Source organism: Camarhynchus parvulus, chromosome 2, assembly GCF_901933205.1.
Source record: "Camarhynchus parvulus chromosome 2, STF_HiC, whole genome shotgun sequence".
Taxonomy (NCBI): domain Eukaryota; kingdom Metazoa; phylum Chordata; class Aves; order Passeriformes; family Thraupidae; genus Camarhynchus; species Camarhynchus parvulus.
In genome coordinates, this window is record NC_044572.1 from 50,460,321 (window position 1) to 50,487,095 (window position 26,775).

General features: G+C 34.6%; 1 protein-coding gene across 3 annotated transcripts in view; it reads right to left on the reverse strand.

Moving 5' to 3' along the window:
* CNTNAP2 (contactin associated protein like 2) overlaps window positions 1-26,775 on the reverse strand; it is a 1,021,862-nt gene that overhangs the window by 561,941 nt on the left and 433,146 nt on the right. For all 3 annotated transcript variants that reach the window (XM_030970934.1, XM_030970935.1, XM_030970936.1), the window contains one exon: window positions 18,856-19,003. In XM_030970934.1, coding sequence (XP_030826794.1) covers window positions 18,856-19,003 — 148 coding nt within the window. The remainder of the gene's footprint in view (window positions 1-18,855; window positions 19,004-26,775) is intronic.

The window sequence follows — 26,775 nt, forward strand, 5'->3', positions numbered from 1 at the left end:
TAAATCTCATATCTCTGATATGACTGGTACTGAGCTGCTAGAAAAGAGGTAATCCTTTGTATAAACAGGCTTTTTTGATTTCTGATTACACAGTGCACACAGTTGAAGGATAATGTTATTCTTACAACAAAGGTAAACACCAAATATCTTATGCCTGTTGAATTGCAATGTGTTATTTTTTTGACTTTTTAAATATTTCTCTCGGAGCAATGACAATAAAATGGCAAGCCAATGATTTCGAATATGTAATGCAATTGAATTGAATCATTAGTACTGAAAAAAAGTAGTACAAGAAAAAAAATCTCAGAATATTATCAGAACGCTTTTATGCTTTGACACTTCATTCATAAAATAAAAAGGAATATTTTAAAGCCAGCTCCTTTTCACTAGGTAATGCATAATTATATGACAACACACTCAAACTTTAATTTCTACTTGTGAAAAATTTCAAGGATTTAAAAATGCTCATTTTCTTTTTCTGTGTGTGTATGCAGCTGGTGAATTTCACAGTGTTTTTAAAACGGGACATTTGCCTGGGTTTTGTGATAACAGGGAGCACAGAAACTTGGTTGTCCTTTGCTTTGCTCTTTACATCTCCCTTGCTAAACACCAGAAGCACAGGGACCCTGGGGAATCTGTTTCTTTCAAGACAATTTGCCAGAATTTTATAGGTAGTAGACACAGCTGTGAAGCAAATCAAATGGAAGTATGTACTTATCTAATAATAATGATAATCACTCATTCTGGGAAAAATACTCCTTCTGGATATAAATCTATGGGTAACTACGCCCTTTTTACCAAATGTTAGACAGTATACATCTGCATTTCAAACAAAAATATGACTTATTTTGCCACGTAAATAACAGAAGTCATCAGAAGCTCATAGATCCTGCTGAGGAAGCTCATGCATCTCTTCAGAACAAGGGTATAAGATACAATACTGAAATGGCCATGTTTTCCTGCTTAATGTCATACATGTTTTAGATTAATATTATTTACAGATTATTCTTCTGTTTCAGCTTAGCATAGCATTTGAATCTAGTGGAATCTGCATTTTGTTTACTAATTAGAAAATTGTTGATAAGTTTCACATATTTTGAGTGTTTTGTAAAATCTGAGGGTTAAAATGAAATTGAGTGAAATTGTTCTAGGATAACCACAAAAACCCCACCCCAAATTGCATACAGAGCATTCCCTTAAAGCCATATTCAATAAAAAGGAATTCTGAAAAACAGTGTCATTTTTGTAAAATAAACACAAAATCTGAGAAAATTCCTCTAGAGGAATCAGAATGTTTTTCTGCATCATTATTCCATGGCAGAGATGAATTACTAACTCTGTACAGCCTGGGGAGAAGAAAAAAGTGCAGGATGGGAACTGTGATCTGATTTAGTAACATATTTTGCTAGTAATGCTTGAAACTACTTTGGACTTTTCAGAGAATACAGTGATTAATTGGTTGCTGTTGTGAACATTATTAGGCATTTTTATGCTGCTTCTGTTTACCTACCTACATTACTAGTATAATACTTTAAATATCTGATTGCACTGAAAAGTTGCACTGGAAAAGTATGAAAAGTACCAAGGAACTGCAATAAAACATATGGAACAGTTTTACGTAGCTGAAACATTTCTGTCATTCAGAGGAAGTGCTGAACACTGTGGTCAGGCAGTAAATGTTTAATTACTATTATAAGCAAACTGCTGTAAATAGATGTAAAGGGACCAAAGACTCTTCAGCTTATCCAAAATATTACTGAATTTCTGCCAACAGTGCCTCCCGTGAAAGAAAATAACTTCGTTATGAATTCTAGTCCCTGTCTTTATGTAGGGCAAATTAATGGGAATTTTGATTTTCTAAGAAATGCTGAAAACCTCCCTTCATTCATTAAATTCATAGCTCCTGAGTAGAAATATAGAAAAAACATGACAATTATTATTAGATACACAGATGCAAGAAAACAGAAAAGAGAATAAAGCTGCTCCAAATTTAACTTTCTGTGTCATGAAATTATGGTTCATCCAAAATGAAAACCAACAGATATGAGTACCAAATGACTGTATGAGACAGTCAGAGGCAAAGAAACAGAACCTCCAAATTGTTCAAAAAAAAAGGTAGAGTTTTAAATACTTCTTTTCAGGAGCACTGTGATGCTGTACTAGCAGCGCAATCTTAATTGGAACAGTACTTAACTCTGATTTGGTTTATACTACATTTCTGTAAAGAAAACCTTAGGAAGGCTAAGAATTAAACTTCTATCCCTTAGCAGTGGCTTATATAAGGCCACCAGCAGTTTTCTTATATACTTCTTTATTTCTACGAGTTTCAATATTCAAGTTTTATTTTCACTTCTAAAATGTGAAGTATTTTCATTATTTTGTGCTTTACTCATGTTGGATCAGTAACCTTGTGGGAGACAAGCCAGTCCTCTGGCCTCCTTGAGGAGGAGCTGATGGCTCTGAAGAGCAAACATCTGGAAGGTACTGCTAATGCAGTGGCACTTCTGTTTCTCTGACACAAAGACAGTCAAGCAAAAATATAATTAATGGATCCCATTTTAATAGCTATGTGACAGTCACTCCTGGGTTCATGGTCAAAGCCTATCACAACAACTTGTACAGTAATAGGAAAAGCCATGCTGGTGTCAGCTGAAGTAACTGGGTAAATGAAATTCTGTGCAAAAAAAAAAAAAAAAAGAGACAGGAGAAGCAGGACAAGGTTACATACAAAGCTTTAAAGGAATTAGAGAAAACAGAATGTAGCAACTTCAGAGAAATGCAGAAAAATATCACAGTGCCTCCATAATGCAGCTTTATAGATTTCAAACTTTTTTGCCGTTTATGTGCAGCTGGTTTTAGAACAATCCTGTTGAACATTAAGCTGCATCAGTATTACTATTGCTCCTACTTTGATGGTTTCTCTTGCAAAGTAAATACTCATCCCTGTAGGTAACAAATGCAGGCCACTACAGTAAAGCCTCACAGAAGAAAAGGGCTTTTCTAGTAATCTGGGCATCCTGTTAGGATATATAGCCCATAACTCAGGTAATTCTTTAATCTGTGACTCATCTGACACTGAAAAGCAAATGCTGCCCAATTATTGCAACATTCTGGAGAAACTATTTCTAGTTAAGTATCAAGAGAGTCAGAGTAATCCTTTTGTACAGGCTGAAGAATTGAAAATATTTAGGAAGACTTTTTCAATGCAAAGTTTCCAAAATTGATTCCTAAATGCTAACAACACTTTATGTAACTATTTGAAATGGCACATGTTAACTATTCAAAGTGTTTAGTACAAGCTATGTGCAATACTTACAGTAAGGTTTATATGCACAGAGAACTTTGAAAAAAATGTTTTTCCCTTTAAATCTAGAAGAACAGACTAAGAAATTTAAGATTAGACACGTAAACTTAGATAGCAGTGTTATTGTTCTCATCATGTAACAAGACAGATTAGATCTTGGGAGGCTAGCCTTCATGCTGGAAGGGTAAGTCTAGACATCATGACAAAAAAAAAGTACTCCTCCATCACATTATGGAGTTTTGGAAGAGAATTCTAATAAGTATGCCATGCAAATTTCAATGAAATAAATGGGATGTAGAGAAATGCTCTCACGTCCCTACCGCTCTGGAAGACACAAAGCTGACACGTAAGGGTAGCCAAGAACTGAAAGGTCCACATATCTCTCTCACACACTAGCAAAGAATGCAACAAAGCCTGACTATTTCCAGCCCCAGAAACTATACAGAACTGAGGGCTGGGCACTGGCATGACAACCCAGCCCTCTCTCAGCATGGATCCTGGAACTACCAGTGCTAATGTACTTCTGGGAAGCATTTGATCTCATGTTGTTTGAGAAACAAGAGCATGTACTGGGATATTATGAACTGTAGATTTAGTTTTGAGACTAAATAGTAAATGGCCAGTTGGTTTTCTTCTGTTTATTTTAAATTTGTAGCTCCACAGATTTATATGGTGTCAATATGACATGCACTAATTGGCAGTATGTTTTATTATGACATTATTGTTACATATTTTAAGCTTTCAAGCACTAAGCAGGTAAAACATGCTTCTCTTTAGGTGAAATTCTGGATTATGTCTTATTGACAAAACACCAGATTGATTCAAGGGTCTTACTGCAATGACTGTACTGATTCCTTTGCTTTATTTCTAATAGAGTGTTTATTCTGGGATCATGACCTCTTTTTCTTTTTTTTTCCCCTTCCACAAAACCTAAGTTGTAGTATTCAAGTGGCAGACTAAAATGTCCCATTCAGCATATTCTGCTCTGAAACACTTGAACAAAGGTTTTGCAAAGGTTTTGCAAATGGCTACAGAGCTTTGAGGGGGTTTGTGTGTTGCTAAGTGTATCCTGAACAAACAAGTAGTTAAAATGCTGGTCACTATTTTTTGAAATGAGATAATACACCATTGTAAATTTTCAAAATTGAATAAACATTTTTTTTTCTTTTCAAATTAGTACACTGTCCTCAATAACTTGTTTTTCTGTGAAGCTTAAAATCAAAATGTTCTTTCCTCAGAAAATGCCAGCTTCTTTCTCTACTCCATCTCTAATCCATCATGAGGAAAAAAAAAATTAAGATTTGCAATGTTAACAGTCAAAAATGAACGACGGATATCAATGTCAGTTTTATTGTTTTTTTCCTATCTGTAAAAAGTCTAATGAAATTTTTAAGGTTTGATTAAATGAAACATATAAATTCAGAATTTGAGATATAAGAATCACAAAGTTTAAAATTGACTTTTTTCTTATAAAATTCAATATAATGTTGAGTAAGGTGTTTGTTAGAGATATGAAACAACATTTAAACAAAGCTGGTTTACTTTTAGAATCAGAAATTTTGGGGAAATCCTACACTTTAAATCTTTGAAGACAACAGAAGTCCAGGTCACTTTGTACTATAAAGTTGTTCAGTAAAGTATGAGAAATCTTGAAAGAGGCTGAAATAAATTTAAGCAGAAAACCAGCATGATGAATGAATATCATGTCTGACAAAGAGAAGGAGCTGGAGACTGAAAATCAATGGATCTGAAGAGAGAGATCAGAAATTGGGACTGCTTGATGGACAAGATCATGAAGGACTCACATCACTATTCTTTATAGAACCTAGGATTTAATGTGGATGCTGGAGGGAAAAGGAAAAAATAAAGAACAACATTTATTTTAAAACCATGAATTCATCTGCTCTGGCTCTAACTTCTGCCTTATCCCCAGAAGCTGCGTTACCCCAACTGGTTGCATAATTCTGACCCTGAACTGAGTATAGATTATATGGCCACATACATTACAAAAGTTCTCCAAAACCAGTGACAGCTCTCAGGTACAGCAGGCTCATCATACGTCAGTTCTGGTAGCATCTGAACAGAAATTCCAGCATTAATTTCTTGAGAGTCAATACAGTTTACAATCACATAATACTGATTGCATAGACAAGTAATTATTGAGTTTAGAAAACTGAGTCAAAAAAAAAAAAGCCAGAAAGCTGAGAAAAACAGACGGATACCCTTTGAAACAGTACAAAAAAACATGCCAAAAAAAAATTAAGATATATTCTATGCCAACGTTCTTAAACAGCTGAATTGTATAAGCTCTTCTCTTGAGTTCTGCAATGCAGGAAAACACATGTATAAAACTATAAAAAATGAACTGTTGCAATTTTCTATAAATGTCCTAAGTAATTTTGTTTGTGATTTTAAATACTATACTTTTGTTAAGCTGTCAACTGCAGTTTTACTATTGTTCCCCTAAAGTCAAGGGAAATGGCATCTCAGTAAGAACAAGGAAAATTTCTTTGAAATAAATTATGGCACAAGTTTAAAAGTATTTTGTTATTATTGGATTTAGTATGGGTGGATGAAAATTTTGCAGCAGAATATTTTTCAGCAGAACCTGATGATTTGCTGATTCTTTTGACTCAAAATCATCAATAGAAAATTGTAGAAAATCCAAAGATAAATTGCATCAAAAGCTGATTGTAAATTTGTGATAACTAGGCAAGAAGATTTTTTATTTTACAGAAAAAAGATTATTAACTGCTGAAATATTTTACTTTCATTATTTTACAAATGAAACTCACTCATTTTCAACTTTTAAGTTACAAGAAAGTAAAGAAAGTTAAAAAAATGGATATTAAAATTCCAGTTGGCCTTTCTCACACGGCTGAGCTGTAAACTTTTCTAAATGATCAGAATTTATTAGAACAGGAAAACAACTTTCAGACTGTCCTAATTTGGGCGAGGTGCTTTTCCGAGGTTCAATGGGATTTGAATTGTTCAAAGTATTTTTCCTTCAGGTTAAACTAAGGATTTTATTAGAAACATTGAAACTTGCAAGCTCAAATACAAGAATAATACTGACTTTATACATTTACTAACATAAATAAAACTCAAAGTACATGGAAAATATATTTGAGCTCTCTCTTGGGTGAAATAACCTAGGGGTATGTGCTTGTCTAGCTTGATGAAGTTCCTCTGTACAGCTGAATTTAATAACAGGAAGAGCTTGGTTTATTCACAGCAAGTATTTAATGTCTGCATTATGGCAGATCAATCTTTCAAATTCCCCTACTTCATCTGTGGAAAATACAGTGCTACACAAAGAGATTCCATCCACTGTGTCTGCAGCTATCCTAAGACACAGCTGTCAAATTTAAGGTCAGAATCAAGTTGGAATAATGCAAAATTAAAGGTTTTCAGAAGAATTGCCACATAACTCAGAGTTGTGTTTGATTTGAAGTCATGCCCACATAATGTATGAAAATGGTGTAAGCATTTAATCATCACTGACAGAAAGCCTTTGGTGAGATGTCACCAGCTCTTACTAAAAGTGTGCAGTGGAAAAACTTCCAACAGACTTCTTTCCCCTTTGTTACCACCAAAATTTCCTTTAAGTTAGTAGAAATCTTCAGCAATGTGTAAGACATGGTACCACCTTCTTTCAGTTTTCAGATTGGGTGATTTATACTATGACCTAGCTTAGGCTTACAGGGCATACTCAGTGCCTGGGCAATTATCCTGCCAGTTTTCCTCCAAAACCAATGCTGTGTACAACTAATACTTGAGATTAGTTACATTAGAACTAATGATGACAAAATCCTCTCCCTGAACTTGCTACAAATAATCTTATTCCTAAATTTATATAAGTTGTTTTTTGAGTTTTGAAAGGGCTGAAACTCTGCCAACTGAGTTTGAAATTTATCATATATCCAAAACCTGACATTTCCAAAAATTGTCCACTGTCTCATACTCATATTATAGAAAGAATTTAAATGATAATGAGGTACAAAGCCACTGATTATGTAAATAGTTCAACTCAAATCACTCTAACATTTATCCACAAGTGAGGACTTTAAGACAATTAACTTTTACTTACAAGTTGGACACAAATTCATTATCTGAATGTATGAAAAGGACTGTGCATTTCTGCTGTCATTCAAAATTCAGAAAAAAATCCTGATTGTTCCCTTGTTTTTCATGCTTACTTATGACAAATCAGACAAGGAAGTTTCAGAATCAGGAAACTACACAATTAAAGCAATGAGACAGAAGTCATAGCAGAGACTTTTGGAAAAAACAAATAAAAATGGAAAGGAGAGAAAAATTAGGTCAGTGAGTGAAAGGTTGCAATAATAAATAGCTGAAACACAGGCTTTACTAGGTTCCTTTTGAATCTCTTGGAACAGCAGTCAATAAAAAGGCAGGACTGAAGATGTTTATTAGAACCGCTGCATCAGTTTAAAAACCGTTTACTGTAAGACATAAGCTCAACAGGCTTTTCTCATATCACACTATTGCCAACATCCTCTACCACAGCTACAAAAATGTCCTCCCACCTTGAAAAAAATGAGCAACTGCCTTCTCTGGCCGGTCCATGTTTACTGAAAGTTTGCTTCTCTTTATTGATTCATTACCCCTTAACAAAATACCCTGGGTCTGACTCACCGTAAACAAAGATAATTACCAAAACAAATCACTACAAAACAGCATTGCCTGCCTTGCATATAGGTTTGGTACAAAAATTGCAGTTCTTCCTAATCAATTTTTAGGGCTTTTTTTAGGTAAGAAAATTATTGACCTTATTTTTTTTTTATAGCTGTGGCTTTAGAAAGCAAATTTCTCAAGTTCTTCAATTTATTTAAGACCAAGAGGACAATTAAAGACATATGGTCTATTAGGAAAAAAAAAGTAATAAAGAACATGTCCCTACTAAAAGAATTAAACTCCAATTACCTTGTCAATCTGGAAAAGTAAAGATAGAAACATTACTATGCAAGAAAGTTTCTAAAAGATTTGTAGGATCAGATCCTATCCCATAAGCTATTCATTATTTTTTTAATATTTATTATTTATTAATAAGATAGTCATTATTTTTTAACAGTAATCCATATGAAACTTTAAAATGTTGGCTGGTAAAATCTGAGGAGTATACAGAATTAGAATGAAGAAAAAGCACTTTTTTCCTCTTTTCTTTTTGATTGACTTACATTATTTTCAAAGTTTCCCTAGCTTTCTTCATTATTTAAAGATATATTCTTAAATTTTAGAATTGTTAGGTACTTATGTGAAGAGCTTGGTTTTCTTAGTTTCTAGATGGTGCAGGAAAGGCAGCTACTCATTTAAAAACAGGTCAGACTAAGTACCTGAAATAGGTATGTGTGCATATGATATATGATACAGTTCATATAACATAACTTTATGTTCTTTTTAATGAATGCAGATCTCAGAATTCAAGTCACCATGAAAATGCAAAGACTACACCCAAATTTGAATGTGCATTTTCACTCTTTGCTTATGGTTGCCGTTTTGGCTTGTACCTTGTCATTGTTTTTTGACTGAACCTTTGCCAAATGTTAAAACAGAATTTCAAATTGATGTGGGTAAACTTATGAAAATATTTAAATTTTTCCTGAAGAATTTAACCAGTTTCACCATGAATTCTAAAGCACAGTCAAAATCTAAATGTGCCATGAATTCTTAATCTTTAAAAGACAGCTAATTTTTCCCCTCCGACATTTCTGCATCCATTTTGCTATTATTACATGCACTTGAAAAAAGACAGGGCACTATAAAGGCTTTAATCATCTCTGATGCACATTGGCATTTCTAAAAAATCACAACTATTGTTATTTAAAGGATTTTCCTTCACCTCAATCTGCACCAAGTACAAACAGGTACTTAGTAAGTGAACCCTCTAACCTTTTTGAATTCAATGAGCAATTTAGGAACCCATCTAAATATCCAGATGAAACCATACAAAAAAGTACTTCAACTTGAACTATATTCAAGAGAAAAAATTTCCTTTGTTTTCCTTTTTTTAGCATTACAGTCAGAACAAAACCAGAAATGCTCCAACATCATGGAGCCTAAAATCTTCTAATAAAAAGGGCTGCATCTGAATAGAGCTAACATTTTTCCATACAAATTGCATGGAACACTTCCATTGTGAATTAATAACTTCTTGTGACAGCCTAAGAAATACTCAGACTAAAAGAAAAGCAGCAAAGAATCCAATCTCAGAAAGTTTATGAGACATTTGACGCCCTCATAACTGAAGCCATTGAATCTAAGATATTGCTTAGCTGAGCCAAATCTTTGTTTATTTTAGTATAATTCCCTGGTACAAGAAACACATCCAAAAGTTTGTTTGTTTGTTTTCTTATGGGATTTTAGCAACAGAGACTGGATGGATGGCAGAAGGACACTGTAGGCAGCTTTACCTCATTCTCCAGTTGCACCTCCAGGAGAGGCTGGACAGAAACATAAATGTTCCTTCTTTGGATGGGGATACCATCAGGAAAGTTAAAGGTAAGGCAAGGCTTAGCAAGACACTGTCTGACTGGAAGTGCTGTTGGGAAATCTATGCTGCTCCAGGGAGGACTATGAATTTAAGAGAAAATCTAAATATTTTTATACCAACAGAAGCAGTATGGGAATCATACAGGATAAACTGAAAGCTCTGGTCTCATCCCAGACCTGTGAGGACACTGGTGACCCTGTCACCTGGATGGCGCTGCCACCTGCACTGCAGAGAGCTGTTCTCCAGGGTGGAGCCCTCAGACCTGGGTCATAGTTTCTCCTGCAGAGCTCTGGGCATAACAAAATATAAATTTTCAGTTGTCTTCTGTTATACTCTATTCTATTCTGTTCCTTTCTGTCCTATTTCATTCTATTCCATTCCCTGTGCTCACCATGAGTTGAATAACAATGCTAATATTTGTCTGAAAAGGCAGCAGTCTCTGAAATACATATAACACAAAGGTTACAACTGGAAACAGGATTTCATTTTATTTTTCTGACACTGTTTCAGAGACAATGCTTACAAGCATTAACACAATGTGCATGTGCAGCCAGGAGCAGGACAATGCATTCTTCAGTTTAGCTTTAAAAAGCATCCCCTGCAGTCTGGCAAGGGCAATTAACAGAACGACAGTGTTTAAAAGACATTTGAATAATGTCTCTAGTACTATACTTTAAGTTTTGGCCAACCCTGAACTGGTCAAGCAATTGGACTGTTGTAGGTCCCTTCCAGCTGTACTCTTTTGTACTTCTGAAGGAAAATAGCAGCACTGAGTGGAAGGTGAGGGGACCCTTATTGGCCACTAGAGAAGGGCCATGCAGTGTCACCTTCATGAGATGGAAAAATCGGAACTTTTTCCCTGTTTTAGAAGATTCAGGGAGAAGCTGGCATCACAGTGACTCAACTCCAAAGGTATGCTCATGAAGATGAGGGCCCAGCTTTGAAACAGGACTATCTAGAAACATAACTCTGTATAGGGATATAGTACATATAAACACCAAGGCTTGTTTTAACCTTATAGAAGCATTACTATGAAGAGTTAAATTTGTTTTTTCTTGTCAGTAATGTTTACTCTTTGATAGGTGCACTTTCTAATCAGAGAACACCAACCTTTGGCAGAGAGGAAGTAAGAATTTACTCACAGTAAGACTCCACTTGCCATGCCTAAAATAAAAGATACAAAACACATCATCTTCACCCAGACTTCTGAGAAAAAGCAGAATAAATTGAACTGAGTCTGGAAGTAACTGCATCCTTAATATATTTTATTTCAGACATTTAAGAAAATAAATACCAGTGAGGTTCTTCAGGCTTCAAATCAATGGCATAGAATCAAGACCTACAGTTTGAAATCTGCTGAATTTTATTGTTTCATGAGAGAAAAAAAAAAAGCCTACCTGATTTCTCTAGTGAATAAGTCACCATGGACAAAGGGATCAATCACCACTTACAGAAATGCAAGAAAATAATGCTGGGCAGAGCAATCATGAGCCTTCATTCAGGCAAAAAAAGATTAAAGGCAAGACTGTTGTGATTAGACTGAAGTTTTTGACTATAGTTACCTAAATGCTACCATTCTTACTTTGTGAAACAGCACACTCTAGTTCTGCTTCTGGTTTTGATGTTTTCAGATGCTTATTGAAGGATATGTCTTAAGTCTCCATCTTCCTATTAACTGGTTACAGACCACTGTAAGGAGGATCCCTCCTGTGGTGTGTGTGGGCAGCTGCTGGAAAACCAATTAGAAAACATTAGTCTGCTATTTTTACACAACAGCCATATCTGATTTTAAAAAACATTCATCAAATCCTGCAAGATTTTATCAAATTTGGCCATAAATTCTGTTTATATACTAGGGAAAAGTTTTCCTTCATTTCACCGCAAAAAAGAATTAAAATAACCTTTACAAATAAGCCTTACATTCTTCTAAAGGAAATTATGAATGATTAAAAAATATTCAAGTGTAATTTAAAATTCTGTAGGATTATGACTTAAAAAGCTGGTGGGTCATGTATTCATACAAAATATACTTGTTTTTCTCTGACTGACTGTCATGGTTTAACCTCAGCCAGTAACAAAGCCCCACACAGCCACTCACTCACTCACCAGCAGGATTGGGGAAAATAGTGGCAGAGTAAAAAGTAGAAAACTCATGGGTTGAGATAAAGACAGTTTAATAAGGAAAGCAAAAGCCACAGGCAGAGCAAAAAAAAAAATTCATCACCACTTCCCATGGGCAGGCAGGTGTCCAGCCATCTCCAGGACAGCAGGGCCCCATCACATGTGATGGTTACGTGGGAAGACAAACACCATCACCTCAAACATCTCCCCTTTTTCTTTCTTCTCCCTACTTTATATGCTGAACAAGACGCCACACAGCCTGGAACGTCCCTTTGGTCAGCTTGGGTCACCTGACCTGGCTGTGTCTCCTCCCAGCCTCCCAAGAAGCACCAACTTTCTCATCAATGTGGCTGTACAAGAAACATAAAAGATCTGGGCTCTGTGCGGGCCCTGCTCAGCAACAACAAAAACATCTCTGTATCATCAACCTTGTGTTCAGCACAAATCTAAAACACAGCCCCACACCAGCCACTGTGAAGAAAATTAACTCTGCCGCAGTTGAAACCAGCACACTGATTACATTTTCATTGCCAGCTAACAAATGAACCTGTAAAGATTGCACACAGTTGTTTCACTTCTCAAAACTGTGGTGCTTGAGAATATCTGCCAGTAGCCTCATTACAATTACAAGTGGAAAATAATGGATTTTTCATTTTTTTTTACTGGATGCAGAAAGTTGAGAGAGGAAAAAAACTCATGTTGCATCAGATTAACAAAAAGATGAAGAATAAAACAAAACTTTTTCTACTAAAAATTTCTTTTATGTCAAGTATTTCTGAAATATTTGATTTAGAAAAAAAATGTTAAACAATAAGGTATTTGGAAATATTTTTTTGTTTCAGCCTGAAATCTTCTGATTGTAGAAGTTTATTTCTTAATGCACTAAATTAAAAAAAAAACACAACTTTTTTATTATTTTAAAACTTATTTACTGAAAGGGGCCTATGTTTGTCAATAATAACATCTGAAGGTAATAAATGGACTGAAGCCTGTTCTCACTTATTTTTCATGCCAAACTATATGAAAATGTGTACAGGAACAATCACAAGTGCTCTTTCCTGGAGAGGCCACGGAGAAGAAAAATCTGTAATGAGAATACTTATAAAGACAGAGGCTATTTTTGGTCTTAAATTACAAAATTCTTCTGTTAAATGACTTAACATGACCTGAGACTATCTGGAGGATAAAAGGTGTCCATTTTCATGACCTTCAGAAAAAACCAAATCTCTTGTCTGCCAAAAAGGTAGAAAAAAAATACACTAACAAGGAAGCAAACTTAGCAACAGAACACAAATTCAAACAGATCTTTAAAAGTTAGCGAAGAAAAAGTTCACAGTTCTTTTCCCTCACTCTCCATAGTTTAGATATGAGTATTCATCCATGCACCTTTAATGTCAGAAGGAGAATATCAAGCTATGTTTGCCACTGATGAGCTGTGAAGATGAAGGCTAAAAATCAAACACATAGGCCTAAATAGGTATAGATGTTCTCAGGCTAGAAATACTGAAATTTGAGAGAAAAGGGGAAACAGCTGGATGCTTAGCAGAACTCTTTACTGTCCAAAGCACTGATACAAGGAAAGTTTTTGTAGCTCACAGCAGACTCTGCTAAATGACTTTTAGGTCTGTTTTTCCCCACATTACAATCCCTGTATGTTCAGAGATCTGTCACTTACAGCAAGTTAGTAAAGTTTCTAGAAATATTATACAATTCCACAAAGTGAACACTTCAAAACTATTCTTCCATTCTGACAGTTAATAATTTTATGAAGTTTCATCACTTAAGCGGACAGAAAAGTCTGACCAGAAAACACAGTGGCACATTTATTGTAAGTAATAAAATATCATAAGAACAGCTAGGAAATTTTATGCAGATTACTGGACTACACAAGTATCTTCACTACTTAGGCATATATTCACACACATACCAAAAGTGTAAGAGCAGAAATATGTATGTATACATTTATTAACACATTATAATTTATTTTATTTACCACGGGGTATTTCAGTAGGAGTCATGACACTTTAAGGGACCATTTTATGCTATATTCTGGTAAAACACAAGGTCCAGGGTATACCTTTGAATCTGGACACGTGAAAATTGATAAGATTCAACAAAGGGCAAATAAAGCAGCTTTCTCATCTACCTTAAACAGACATTTTGGTATTTGGATGCAACAGATTATTCTGGACAATATGGAAGTTTCTTTTTTAAGTGTGTATGGCAACCATGGGGCACAGTGAGACATGGATAGTTGGTTAGTGCCTGTAGCATGAAACCAAGCTAAGCAGATTTCAAATAAGTCAATTTCCTAGCAGCTAAGTATAGTTGAATGCTATAGCATAAGTATAGCAGAATGAACTGTCAAAGGAAACAGTGTTTTAACTCAAAGTCACTGCAGGCAAACAAGATTAACTACAGCAACTAAAAGATCTGTTCAGCCCACAGGTTTTACCACTTCAGTACTTCCTAATCAGTTCTTGCAAATATTCATTTTGCTCACCCCTTAAGACCGCCTACAAATTTCATTTTAGTTCTTGTAACATGATTCCATGACCAAAATTTTGTTCACTTTACTATTTGTAGAGTAAATGCTCACCATAAAAATATTCATTATTTCATGAATAACCACAGGACTGTGGTTACTATTTTTCCTTCTTTTCCCTCCCTCTCTAAAAAAACCCAAAACAGTCATCAATCAGAAAACTGAAACAGTTACATTTGACCTAGCAGTACATGTAGCTGAGCTAATATCTGAAAAAGAACAGATTTGCAAATAGAGGTCATATGACATTTGTTCAGTCCCACTGCTTCCTAAGTGTTAGCAAATAGAGCTGGTCTGTAAATGCAAAAAGATTTTTATGGAGCTTTATAATTGTTCCTGCCTTGAGTATATTGAATATTTGCATGGCTTTTTGCCATCTCCAGGTGTTGTTTGTTTTTTTCAAGTATATCCTACAATTCAGAAGTGAGTCATCGGAAATTTAAAAATTTTTACCATCAGATGTGCAATTGCATTAAAAAGACACAAATGTACTGTTTAGATCCAGAAAATCAGCACAGCCATATAAAAAACTCCTCTATGAATAAAGGTAGCATGAGTGCTTTCCTCTCATAGGATTTCATGACCCAGAAGGCCTCTTACAGCTACCTTGAAAAGCCTATGCAATAATATGCTTATTGCCCTTTTTTGTAGGCATTCATCTGCCACAGGATGGAGATTAAGGGAACTATTCATATGGCAATGATCCTGCAGGAACTTATTATGATCTTCATGAATCAGTAGTAAAAGTATTATATTGTAGTTTTCATGGCCTCCAGATGCCACATCTTTGCTGCCTGTCTCAAAAATTCATAAAAGTGAACATGGTGGAAGATCCATGTCATGTGCCATTGCTTACTATCACCAAAAGAGCATGAAAAAAATTCGACCATCAGTTTTCATTTGACTGATTTCAGTGGATATTGTGAGTTTGGTTATATTGTTTTCTTCTTTGTGACTTGTTCTTAGATATATGATGTTACTTCAAGTGTAAAGACCCTTTTCCCCTTTATGGTTTATGAAACTCATAATTTTAAAATAAAAACTAAAAGTTTCATTGACCAAAATGTGGGTTTTATGTTATATAATAGTCTATTGGCTGTGATTTTTCAAGCTTATTTTGCTCATGAAATTTCTCCATTAGTTTAGCTATTAAGCAAGTTCTTTACCCAATTTTAATACTTTTTTTTTTCTTTTAATAATATATAGGCAGTTTTCCTCTATAGGAAAAAAAAAATTAAAACCCAAATTTCATTCTGAACCTTGTTGTAGGGTAAGACCCTAATTCTTTTTTGGTGACTTCTGTGAACTTTTCTGATAGAAGACAACCCCACAGTTCTCATCTACACAAAATACAGACCTGAAATTTAAAAGACAAAACAGACTTTAAACTTTAAGCAAACCAACACTACAAGAAGATTTGATAATGCTATTAACTTCTTCAGGATACAGATGTGAAGCCTAATTGCTCTCTGGAAAATATACCTCTTTTTAAACTTGATTTGCTGGGCAAGAAAGGACATGGATCTCACCCCTGGTACAAAAAAGTTAAATGTGTATCTTATATACATATACAAACAAAATAGGAACTAGAAATATGGCAATTGGCGACCTGATATTCGAACAAGCAGCTCAATACGAGGAAACATTTTTCTTAAAGGTCTGAGGCTAATGACCAGGTTGCAGCATTGTGCAAGGAAAGAGTTTTAACAGTCAGTGTGCATGGCTTTCCAATTAAACCTTGTGTGCAATGTGGGAAAATCTGAATAGATCTAAATAAAAAAATACATTTATTTGTTAACTAAAAGAAAAATTAAAATTGTGATGTACTGGGTAGCCTTTGATTAAGGTAATAGTTCCAAAAGTTGGGACAGATTTGAGTAGAAGCCAGTTTTTTAATCAGGCTTTTAAAATTGGTGATTATCTAAATGGTTAGTTCCTTAAATGACAGAAGGATTAATCTGCAAATAACACTGGTTAATGGCTGTGCTTATATTTATATGCAAATATATGCACTTCTAATCATAAGGTTAAAAACTTGGCCTCTGCCAAAGGACACATCTACATGGAAAGGTGTAGCATTTACACCTGGCTCCAAATAATTCATTTGAAGACAAGCTGGGAATTTGTAAACAGTACTCCCTGGTTACAGTATTCATACCAAAGGGCTCCCTTCCTCTCCCCTTACACATTTATTTTTCAGTTTTTCTTCTCAGCTGCTCTGCTGCTCCCTACTGATACCATTTTGGGAGCAGCCCAATTCCTGCATGTAAAAACCACATTGCATTGTAGCAGAAATGTTGAAAGAAAAGTCCCTTTACACATAAAACCAGAATATATTCTTTTAAATCTTACAATAAAACATCTCCAGTGATTACTGAAATAATTTCTAATACAAACAGACCAGTAATACTCTATCAGTAAAACTATGAAATTATATTGGGCCACCTTACTTCTTCTGTGAAGACACATTTTATCATTATTTTCATGGTTCCATATATTGTGTCCTTGTCAGAGGCTTTTTATTCTCCTCCAAAAATTCAGCAAGCAAGCAACTTTCCATCAAACAACTAAAATAATTTTTTCAGCAAGCTGTGTTTTACTTTTTCTCACATTTACTTTAAGCCTCTAAAAGTGCCTTGTTGCGTACCTACAGCATTTTGTCTGTTAATTTCATCAAAATGTATCATTTTTATGTGTAAATATTGCAGTAAATATTGTGGGGTTTCTTGTTTGATTCTGCTACATTTTATTCTGCTAAAGAGAGCTATATTTGATAGTAAACTAGATGTTGGTTTCTTGTATCAAAGGCCTGAATTTACATTTGATGTACAAGCATGGAGGTATACTTAGAAGCCAGTATTTAATATGATTGGAAAATTAGCCATGCTGTAGTATTAGGTGTACTTAAAACAGCACGTAAAACATTTTAGCAGTATGATGGTAAACACTTGTTTATTAAGAGCCATGTACTGAATAATCAGAGTTGTACCTAAAACTTCAGAAGCTCAATCTCTTTGAGTTGTAGGTAACCTTACAGGTCCTTAGGCAACAGATATCATAGAAACATGGCACAGCTTGTGTTGGAAGGGACCTTTAAAGACCATCTAGTTCAATCCCTCTGCAATAATCAGAGATATCTTCAACTAGTTCAGGTTCCTCAGAGTCCCAATAAATCTGAGTTTAAATGTTTCCAGGGATGGAACATCCACTGCCTCTGTGGGTAAATTGTTAGAGTTCTAGAACTCTCATTGTAAAAAATGTCTTCCTTATATCTAATCTAAATTGACCCCCTATTAGTTTAAAAACATTATGCTTTGTCTTACTGCAACAGGTCCTGCTCTTATATTTATAATCATGTGTAACCCCAGCACAGCAGCATCAATACTATAGCAAGTTTGATTTGATTTCTCAACTAAGTTCCAGCTGTTGGGAAATTCTCTGTGATTCAATATACATTTTTAAAACATTCCTTGCATGGAAATGAGAAAAATTATATCAAAACTCTATTCCTCATGGTTCTATTGGTATTGAAGGAAAGTATGGAGTCTGTTGACTTTCTAATCAAATTAAAAAAAAACAGTTGAAATCACAGCTGTTTTTGGTAGTCAGGATGGCAAAGGACTCCAATAGGTCTTATGTCACCCAAGGAAGTCAGTAATGAGTCTTCCACATTTTATTCTAAAGTCTTGTTATTAGAAGACAAATCTCAAACAACATCTTCCAGCTAAAATACCAACAAATCCAGGATACTGCCTAAAAAGTACATAGAAATAGGATATTATAAACTCAGTTTTGCGGGTTTGCCAACTTAAGCACTGGCTGGATTGAATTAAAGAAGGGCATAATTTCCTAAAGCATTATCAGTTCTGCTCTTAGCTATGGAAGCACTGGTACCATAGCTCACTCAGGTTTCAGAAGAAATTCTGAAGTCACATTCAAATACTCTACAAAATATCACAGAAAAATGTGTCAGATATTTAGACAGAATTGTAATTTACTGCTTTAATTTTGTCTCTTGCACCAGGCAATAAATTATGCCCTGTTTCCATTTTATCTTTCAAGACCCAGCATGACTTTTGTTTGAACGTGATCTCTTCCTCAAATGCCCCAAGCAAGCTTATACAATAGCCAAAGCATTCTACAACAGAAATAATGAAGATGGAAAGGAGCAACTTCAAAGCAGTATTGCAAATTCCAATGTTGTATCTTCCAGAGAAGAACAAACTAACAACTCAGAGTTCCAACAAATATTTCATGAAGCCCTAGGTAACACAACTAGATGAAAGTCTTTGACATTTGGTTTTAATCCAAAATTCGAAGTGAGTTTTTATTTAGGGGAGGGAAAAAAAGGATCATCATGGAAAAACTTACAGTAGGAGCAACCATAGACTTCAATTCTTAACCCAATTTGGCCCTCTCCATTCCAGTCCAAAGGAACTATCCTCACATAGCGAGCAATAACTGGATGTTGTAAATCATGCCGGACCACGCTGTCAGAGTTTGTATTTCCAGGAAATGCCTAAGGGAAAAAGAAGAAGAAGAAAAAAAATCAGTTCTAGTGCCTTTACGGTTGGCATCTGAAGAAATACATATAAAATCCTATAATACATGCTCAGACACTACTTATTCAAAAAATATATCTTAGAAGAATAATTATTTTGTACCATGCATAGTAGATCCAGGTGATGGTAGATGTAAGGAAGATGAACAGGATCAATTCTTTGGTGGACTCACAAAATTAAAACATGTTAACAGTTACATCCACCTTATTTTTTTGTGCTGCAGCTATTGATGTGCTAAACGATGATGATTGGCACTCCTCACTTCATAAATAAGTTAGAAAGATACATTAATTAGTGTCTTTGAAGTACTTATATATTTGGGTGATACAAGGAAATGAACAGTCCTCTCTTCCGAGCTGAAGAGAAGCCAAAGGAAAGCATACAGCGACCAATGACAAAAAATGCTGCTGAGCAGCTGCCTGTTTTCCTAATCTTGTTCTAGGAATCACAGAACTTCATGGAGGGAATAAAAATTTTGATTCGTTTAAATATGTATGTTTTACTGAGCATGCAAGATAATGCTCCATAGTTCAAGAATAAATTCCATTTGGAAATGTTTTAATTTTATGATGCTTGGTATAATCTTATCAAAACTCTACTAAATGTAGGTTTGCTGGTTGTTTTGGTTCAGGCTTTTTTTCATTTCCTAGAAGTGTTATGGTCAAAGGAAGCTGAACGTAGGAAGACATGATATTTTTTACATAATTTAATTAAATTATAGATGAAAAAGATTCTCAAAATCAAAAGTATTTTCTATAGCTCTCCAAGCTTTTTACCCTGACTTGTGCTTTACCAGTCCTTTGTCAGAAAGAGAGCTGATCCCAGCAGGTACCTGGCATTTCAAGTGTTCCTATTGCTATATGAATCAGTAACCTCTGCTGAATGCATAAACATAGCCAACAGAGAATAAGGCAGTCCCAGATTAATAAAACACATTCCATTTAGTCTCCAGCAGAAGAGTATCTTTTAAACACAGCCTTCATTTAAATAAATGGGAAACAGTAATACACGCTTTGTGGATAATGCAAATACCAGGCCAAAATCCATTATTGCAAGACTGAAAAATCAATTTACAGGACCTTGAAAATTATGCACAATTGCTGTAAAATCTCCTTTTCTGGCCAATAGGATTTAAAAGTATAATTTAGACCCACAACTCTAATAGGATATTTTTTTTTCTTTCTTAACAGGGAATGAATCTCTGGCTAAAAAGAAAAATAAAATATAAAGTTTTACAATAAGAAACCTCCTTGCAAAACTATTTTTTTCAGAAAAAAGTGTAAATACCTGTATAAATTAGACAAATTTTTCAGATGATTAATCTCATTAAGTCACTTAAATATTGCTGCCAGATATCATGCTTTTTCTTTAACCCAAACTGGGAAAAGTATCAAAATGGGTCACTTATCTGTAAAATACTGTCTCATGAACCCAACTCCAAAATTCTTTGTTCTATAAACCATTTCTCTTCTTGTATTGGATACTAACTTCTGTAAGCTGCTTCACATTTCAGCTCACATTGCAACAAAAAGACTGGGAATGTTATTAACCACTTTTCTCAAAGGTAGTGCTCCACAGGACAGCAACAGATAACAACAAAAAAAGATAAGAAAATAAGTCCCCAAATCCTTTCTGAACAGTGTTTTTGAACATTTATTAAATGGAGCTTTCAAACATATTCATCAAGATTTTTGTCACTCTTTAAGAGGAAACTATTTCACTCTGAATAGTTTTCAAAATTTAACAGGGAAGATTTATAGGACAGATAACATATTTTAACAGGCCAACTAACACAGTTTAAAATTAATAAATTAAATAAATAATAAACAATTCAGCAGAGTTTACAGCAAAAATTATATGATTTTTAAATTTCACTGTGGCTTTACCAGTATGCTTCAGCCACCCCACTGTACATGGGGACACCAGAGAGACATTCAGTATAATTATCTTTGCACAACTAAAGAACCTGGAGAAAAGTGAAGGTAAGAGTTTGGCAAACTTGGAAGTACAGCTATAGAAAGTTAAGATTCAGACTCAATTTTTTATCTTGTACTTAAATAACAGCTACATTCTAATCAATAATTAAAAATAGTAGAGCTAAATTATAAATTCACATAAATATTGTAATGAAATAGCACCCAGTTTAACAGTAGTGTGTAAGTAGAACTGGCCAAAATTCTTTTAGCTTCCTGTAATAGGACAGTTTGCAACCATTTTACAGTACTCAATTCTATGGACAAAGAAAGAACATTACAAAATCTCCTTTAGAGATATTGCTTTTTACAATAAAGAGTTAAAAAGAAATTCTCAGCATTAAATAATTTACCTCTGAAATAAGGAGGCACAGAAATGCCTGAAATGTTAAGTGAACAAAAGTGGACACTTTCATACTTTAACCAAAGAGTAAAATTATGGAAGGATGGTGGTTAGGTCCTCAACCGGATAAACAAAAAGATGTTTGCAATCTCTCAGCTCTCTGCGAAGCAGAGAAAAAATCCCTGTATTTCACTGAAAAACATAATCACCTATATACCAGAGAATCTAACTTAGTTAAGGGGAAAATTAATTCTTCACTTAATTCAGGTGAAGAATTCTCCATCCAAATTAATGATCTATTCAGAGATGAGTACTAAAATTGCTTCAGTGTAGGCTCTTTCTAGGATGATGTAAAAATAGAGCAATGCATGGAACAGGAGGATGACATTTCTTTTCCTAAGTGAGGAACTACTAAATTTTTTTCATAGTTTTCTTTAATTACTAGTACTTTTTTCACTACTTTGACTTTATACTCAATATTATACTCTTGATAGTTATTTTTTTTCCTTTTTATCAAAGTAAGGAATAATTTATGTCTGTGAATTTCTGGGAAGTAAAATCTATGCTTCTAGCTTTATTTTGACACTGCAATAATGAAAGCAGTACAAAGTCTGTTTTCCCTGGTACTATAGCTCTATAAAGAGCAGAAATAGGAAATAGAAGCACCATTATAAAATATGGAAACATCCACAGGCAGGCAGAATATGTCTTCAGGAAAGATATCTGGAGTTTTTTTGTGACTCCAAGGTGAGCCAAGCTGACTAAACCTTGAAATTTTTATTTTATAGAAAAACCCCCAAATTCCAAACCAAATATTTTTTTCAAAAACTAGAAGGATTACAAGAGTGAGATGTTGACAGCTTTGGTTATGGCTGCCAGCCCTCTGACTGCACAAAAAAGAAAATCTGGAAAGCATTTTACACTTGAGTTTTCAGGAATCTGGACCATCAATGAGCAGAGCAGGGCTGGCTGGGTGCTGGAAGCTCTCCACCAGCAGTGCAGTGGAATGATGTTTGGCACTGCAGGGCAGATCAAATCCAGGGGCCCTAGAAAAATTCACATCATGAACTGGTTCTGCACAAGCTGACTGAAATCTACAGCAGATTTCAGAGAAGACAAGATGTTTAAAAAATTTGTTCCTACTTTAGTATTTGGACATTTAAGAAAAAAAGACAAAAACTGAATTTCATCAATTCCTCTTTGCTGGTGAAGATTTGCTTAATACCTATGAGAATCCAGCCCAACTGTGGCATGCAAACTCAAACAGCAAGAATAAGAGGATCGGGCAAAGGAGGATGTAAGAGATTAACTTCAAGTAGAAGGAAAAAAAATAAAAGAAATATGGTAAGGAAACAGGTTGCAGAAAGAAAGAATAATAGCAAATGAAAAAAAAATGCATCAGAAAGTAACAGATCTAAATTCTTTCCATTTTACCTCAGTTTTGACAGGTTGCTATACTTTCATCTGTACTGTGGGGAGTAAAAATAAGTCATAGGAAGCAGTAATCTTTTCCTTGAAAAAACATTTCTGCATTCTCTTCATTGAACAGCGCAATTAGTAACACTACAGTTTGCATATTCTACTCTTTGCCTAAAAACAAACACATTCAGAGCAAAACAATATATTTACAGCATTCTGCATAATCACCTCACAGAGAAATGCATCTGAATAGAAAAAAAAGTATAATTAAAAACTATAGCAGGTATTTCCCTTATCCCAAATGATGAAATCCTCAAATGCTTCAACAGGTGCAGAATTTCATCTTTGAGATTTGTGGTTTTAAAATAACCAGAACTCCTAAGAGCTCAGGACTAACAACAAATGGGATCAACTAAACATTATAATGCTGATGATGGTGAGCTTGTATGAACTTGATTCTATTATCAGTGCTAGCAGTAAATCCCAGTTTCAGTGGCAATCCATATACTTCCTATTTCTCTCTTTTACATAAATGTGTGTGTGTGTATATATATATTTATATATAAAAAACCCCAATACCCCAATGTTATGTACTCAGTGCTAAAAATTTCTGGAAAACTACTCACATACTCAAAGTAAGGAACATCTAGTTGCAGGCTTTCACTAGAATTGAGTACACGCTTTTGTCCTATCCTCAAATTCTTTCCTACCATTTTTTAATCAGATCCATCTTTTTGTTCATCTTTACACCCATATATTCTCTACTGACTCCTAGGAAGTTTACTTTCAAGTTCAAATTCTCTCTTTGTATGCTGAAAACATATTCTAACCACACATTCATCCTAATTTGATGAATAATATAATGGAATTATCATTACATGCAAAGACTAAAGCCCAAAGCTTATTTGCTGCCTTTTAGCCTTTTACATTTCAAAACAAAACAAAATGATTTAGCAACATAACATTATTGATCTTTATAACAAAATATGCCTACATTTTATAGCCTGAAAACTACTCTTTTACTCAAAAACAACACAACCTCCTCTACTGGAACTTTGATTTTTTGGTATTTTAACAAAAACCTCCAGAAATCTCTAATTCTCAAAAAAATTTTAATGGATATTGTCATCTTTTATTCACAGATAACTTGTAGGGATTCCGTTCTGTATAATCTACCTAGAAAATATTTTTAAAACTTAAAGACAGAAAATTGAAGATCAAGATATGCTACCTGAGCATAATTTTAGATACCTGAAAGAAAAATTACACATATGAGATTCATTATCAATTCTGTGCGTTTTAATGTATTGATGTTTGCATTTTTTCTTTTAAAACAAGAAACAAATGAAACTCCTATACACAAACAAATACAAACCAAAAATCCCCACTCACTCCCAGCTACTGCGTCCAGAACGTGACTCAGTAACTGGATGTAAGCGAAACATTCTTTTATCTTCTGGTACTGTTGTAGCATATTATCATTGTTTAATTTACTTTGAGTAATGAAGCCTAAACAAATAAAGAACTGCCTATCCATCTTGCTCATAAATCCCAAACACAAGAATTAAGAGCTTTTCTCATACTTCTATGTACAATTGTTCATTCTTTATTTATGCACAGGAATACTACCAAATTGAATTTTGCTAGGGAAACTGACTTCTTTTAAGGATTGGACTGCAACCCTTTGTTGACTTAGTATCATTGGAATACTTGAGGCAGGACATCTGACAATGCACATGTGTACAGACTGGAGGGTTTTGTTTGTTTTTTCTTTTACCCAGGACTATTTAATATTTAATAACCCCACTTAATAACCCCATTTCCCTGACCTTTAGACTTACGAACAAGGGACACAGACATATGGATGCTGTTAAATTTTAATTTATGGGACACCACAGCATCACAGTAAAGGCACAGAGAGTGTGACGTTTCTCTACATCCTGAAATTGAATACACTATTCCAGAGATGTGTGAAATATCTCAGTGGCAAAGATATTCTTCCCTTTTTGGTAAAAACACCAAACATAACCTGTAAAATTTCTAAAACAGATATTAACAAAGCTCCTAAATTATTTTGTGGCCTGTATAATGAAGAAGAAATTTTAACCCCTATGCTGAACCATATAGGTTTTGTTCCACTTGACATCAAATGGGAACAATCTGAAAATTCTTTTGAACCTAAGCTATACACAAAAAATATTAAAATGTAATTAGGGTTGTAAAACCAACACTGCTAGTAGAAGTTATGTTTCCTGCAGAGTCTTAACAAATTCCTGAATATCATTATGATATTAATTTATGTACATAATTACCTGCTATTAATTCCCCAGAGATTCATACAGTTGCCAGAGAGAAAATTGTGATTATTCATCCTGATACAATAAACAACTGAGGCTGAAATACCTTGAGGTTTTAGGGTGGTTTGTTTGTTTTTCTAATTTTTAACATATCTAAATTCAAGAGGAAAAACACATGAGCTTGACATGGAAATTTTTGCCGATGGAAGCCTGTTCTAGTCTTTTGCAATTTGTTCCCTAGATTTAGTATTCAGCATTTACAGTTTGATTTAAATTGAGAAAATACAACCTTCCCACCACTGAATAACATTCCATCTTTGTTGTTAAGATCAACTGATTGCTTTATTAGTGGTAGCTTCTGAACACATTGGGGAGTAATCATTATCTTGCTCTTAGTCTTAAACACACTAAACAGATTTTAACACTTAGATGCTGCAAGACCCACTCCAGGAGCAGCATGGGGTTTCATATTGAATAGGACTGGTATCTCTAAGATAGCTCCTGTATTTGCATGAGTGAACGAAGTACACAATGTCCATGACTGTGGACTGCCAGATGGGAATGGGTCATCTTCCATGAAGTTAACAGACTGAGTATGCCCTACAGCACAGGTGCTGGATTCTGTCTGTGACAGTTCTCATGTGATGCTAGACAGCAAAGTTGCAAAAAAATTTTCTGTGGCACTTAGCATAGTTCCAGGGAGACACAAAATGATTGGGTAGTTTTGATTTAATCTTCACTGTCTCTGTTCCACATATATGGAATATGGAGTAAAAAATTAAATTATTTTATGGGATTGTAAAAATAAAATAATTCTTATTAAGCACTTGGTCAAGTATTCACATGGGTGTCTAAATTAGAAAGCTGAGCCTTTTGTGGTCAGTGAAGCAAAGTGGGAGATGGGAACTAAATTAAAACCTTGCCACTTTTCAGTTTCTGCACAGTGCAATATAAATTTTTCTGGGTATAATATAAATGCATTCTACAAAATAAAGAATGTGATCAACACCATAGTTCCAAAAAGTTGCCCACTGACTGATTCATGTTAAAAGAAACAGAATACAAAAATCAGTGCAGAATGGTTGCACAGACAGGATAAAACCTGCTTTTCTCTACAGGAGTTGTGAGATTTTATTCATTAATACACAAAAAAATTACTTCTGCTGCATCTTCTGTAGAATGAAAGAGACAGGAAGAATGTGTTTCCAAAACACCTATTCACAATTGCAACCATTACTGAAATAATAACAGCAACAGCTCTCTGATCACTGGCTGCTGGTCTACAGAGCTCAGCAGTAACAGGAGCTCTCACCTTGAGAAGGTCAAACACAGAGGAACTCAGGTCCTTGGTTTCTTTCCCTCTCTACTACTGATGTATTTAGAAATTTTTGCACACTTTGATGATTTTAAAGTAGCTTTTCAGTAATTTTCAGAACAGTACTCCTTGCCTCACACTTGTCTCAAAGCTTCTTGTATCTCTTCTGCACAGCCCCACTACTCTTCTGGGTTACTTGCCACGCGAGCTGTTGAGGCTGTTACCAGAGGGCACACTTAGGAGAGGAAAGCACAAACTCAGCAGTGTCATTCCACACCCTCTGATTTAGTGCTTTGGATTAAAACACTAAAACTCCCTGCAGGAAAAAGTGCAAAGTCAAAATCTGTTTTAAATACTTTTGAGAATCATCTATCTTCAGTAA